The sequence below is a fragment of the Myotis davidii genome, unplaced genomic scaffold, assembly GCF_000327345.1.
Source record: "Myotis davidii unplaced genomic scaffold, ASM32734v1 scaffold1335, whole genome shotgun sequence".
NCBI lineage: Eukaryota > Metazoa > Chordata > Mammalia > Chiroptera > Vespertilionidae > Myotis > Myotis davidii.
In genome coordinates, this window is record NW_006290669.1 from 50,577 (window position 1) to 52,041 (window position 1,465).

Sequence of the window (1,465 nt, forward strand, 5' to 3'; positions counted from 1 at the left end):
CTGCTGGCTTAGGCCTGCTCCTGGGTGGCAGAGGGCAGGCCCAATCCCTAGGTGCAGCCCCTGGTCAGGCTCAGAGCAGGGCCGATTGGGGAGTTGGGGCACCGCCCCCTGTCACGCACAGAGCAGGGCGGATCGGGAGGTTGTGATGCCACCCTCAGTCACGCTCAGGGTAGGGCCGATTGGGGGGTTGGGGCACCGCCCCCTGTCATGCACAGAGAAGGGTCGATCAGGGGGTTTGGGCGCTCCCCCCTGTCATGCTGATCCCGGTGCCAGGAGGCCTCTCGGCTCCGCTGATCCCAGTTCAGGGAGGCATATTACCCTTTTACTATTTAGGATAAAGGCCTGGTGCATGGGTGGAGGCCAGCTGGTTTGCCCTGAAGGGTGTCCTGGATCAGGGTTGGGGTCCCCACTGGGGTGCCTGGCCAGACTGGGTGAGGGGCTGAGGGCTGTTTTCAGGCTGTGACTGAAGCTCCCAACTGCTCCTTTTTTTCTTTTTCATTTTTATTCTGGGCCATGTTTAGCCTGGCTCCAGCTCTGAGGCTTCCGCTTCTGAAAGCAGGTACCTGGTTTGTTTGTGTTCTATGATCGAAACTCTGTATCAACTCCAGCTCTGAGATCCCGGCTCACTGAAAGCAGGTTTCTGGAGTTTTTTTTAGCTTCTATATGTTATTATGTTTCAAACTGCCCGCTCAGAGGCCTGCAGCGGCAGGCAGGGAACGCTGGAGTCCTCCGTCGCTGGAGCAAGCAAGCCTCATGTTAGTTTAAGCTCCCTGGCTGCCAGCCGCCTTCTTGGCTGTCACTTAATTTGCATATCTCGCTGATTAGCCAATGGGAAGGGTAGCGGTTGTACGCCAATTACCATGTTTTCTTTTATTAGTGTAGATATTTAAATGCCATTTAACAAAGAAAAAATCAACCCAAAAAATGAGTTCTCTTGTCAGAGGTTCGCCATCACTGGTAGAGTGTACACAGCCGAGGTCAATCAGGGCCCAGAGATGAAGACCTACACAAAGGCACTGGCTATGGGGATGGAAAGGAAAATGTAGGAAAACTGCTAGAAATACAGGTGAGGAAATAGATAAGAGCTGGGTACTAATTTAATATGGAAATGAGAGGAGAAGAGGAGCAGAGACTTAAAAAACTATGTAGGGTACAGTCCCGTGCGCCGCCTGGTCGTTACTGCGAGGCAGGTGGCTCTCAGGCCAGCGCAGGTCCGGCGTGGTCATCGGACCCAAGGTCTGTGAGCAGCCACGATGTCGATCTTCACCCCCACCAACCAGATCCACCTCACCAATGTGGCCGTGGCACGCATGAAGCGCGCCAGGAAGCATTTCGAAATCACCTGCTACAAAAACAAAGTCGTCGGCTGGCGGAGCGGCGTGGAAAAGGACCTTGATGAAGTTCTGCAGACCCACTCAGTGTTTGTAAATGTCTCTAAAGGTCAGGTTGCAAAGAAGGAAGATCT

At 53.5% G+C, this 1,465-nt stretch overlaps 1 protein-coding gene across 1 annotated transcript in view; it reads right to left on the minus strand.

The window, feature by feature from the left end:
• The window catches only part of ABCD3 (ATP binding cassette subfamily D member 3), a gene marked incomplete at its 3' end in the record, with an annotated part of 51,353 nt that extends 50,127 nt beyond the window's left edge, over positions 1 to 1,226 (minus strand). The window contains exon 1 of the mRNA XM_006763681.2: positions 1,181 to 1,226. Within this exon, the coding sequence (XP_006763744.2) occupies positions 1,181 to 1,226 (46 nt within the window). The remainder of the gene's footprint in view (positions 1 to 1,180) is intronic.
• Between the last annotated feature and the right edge of the window lie 239 nt (positions 1,227 to 1,465).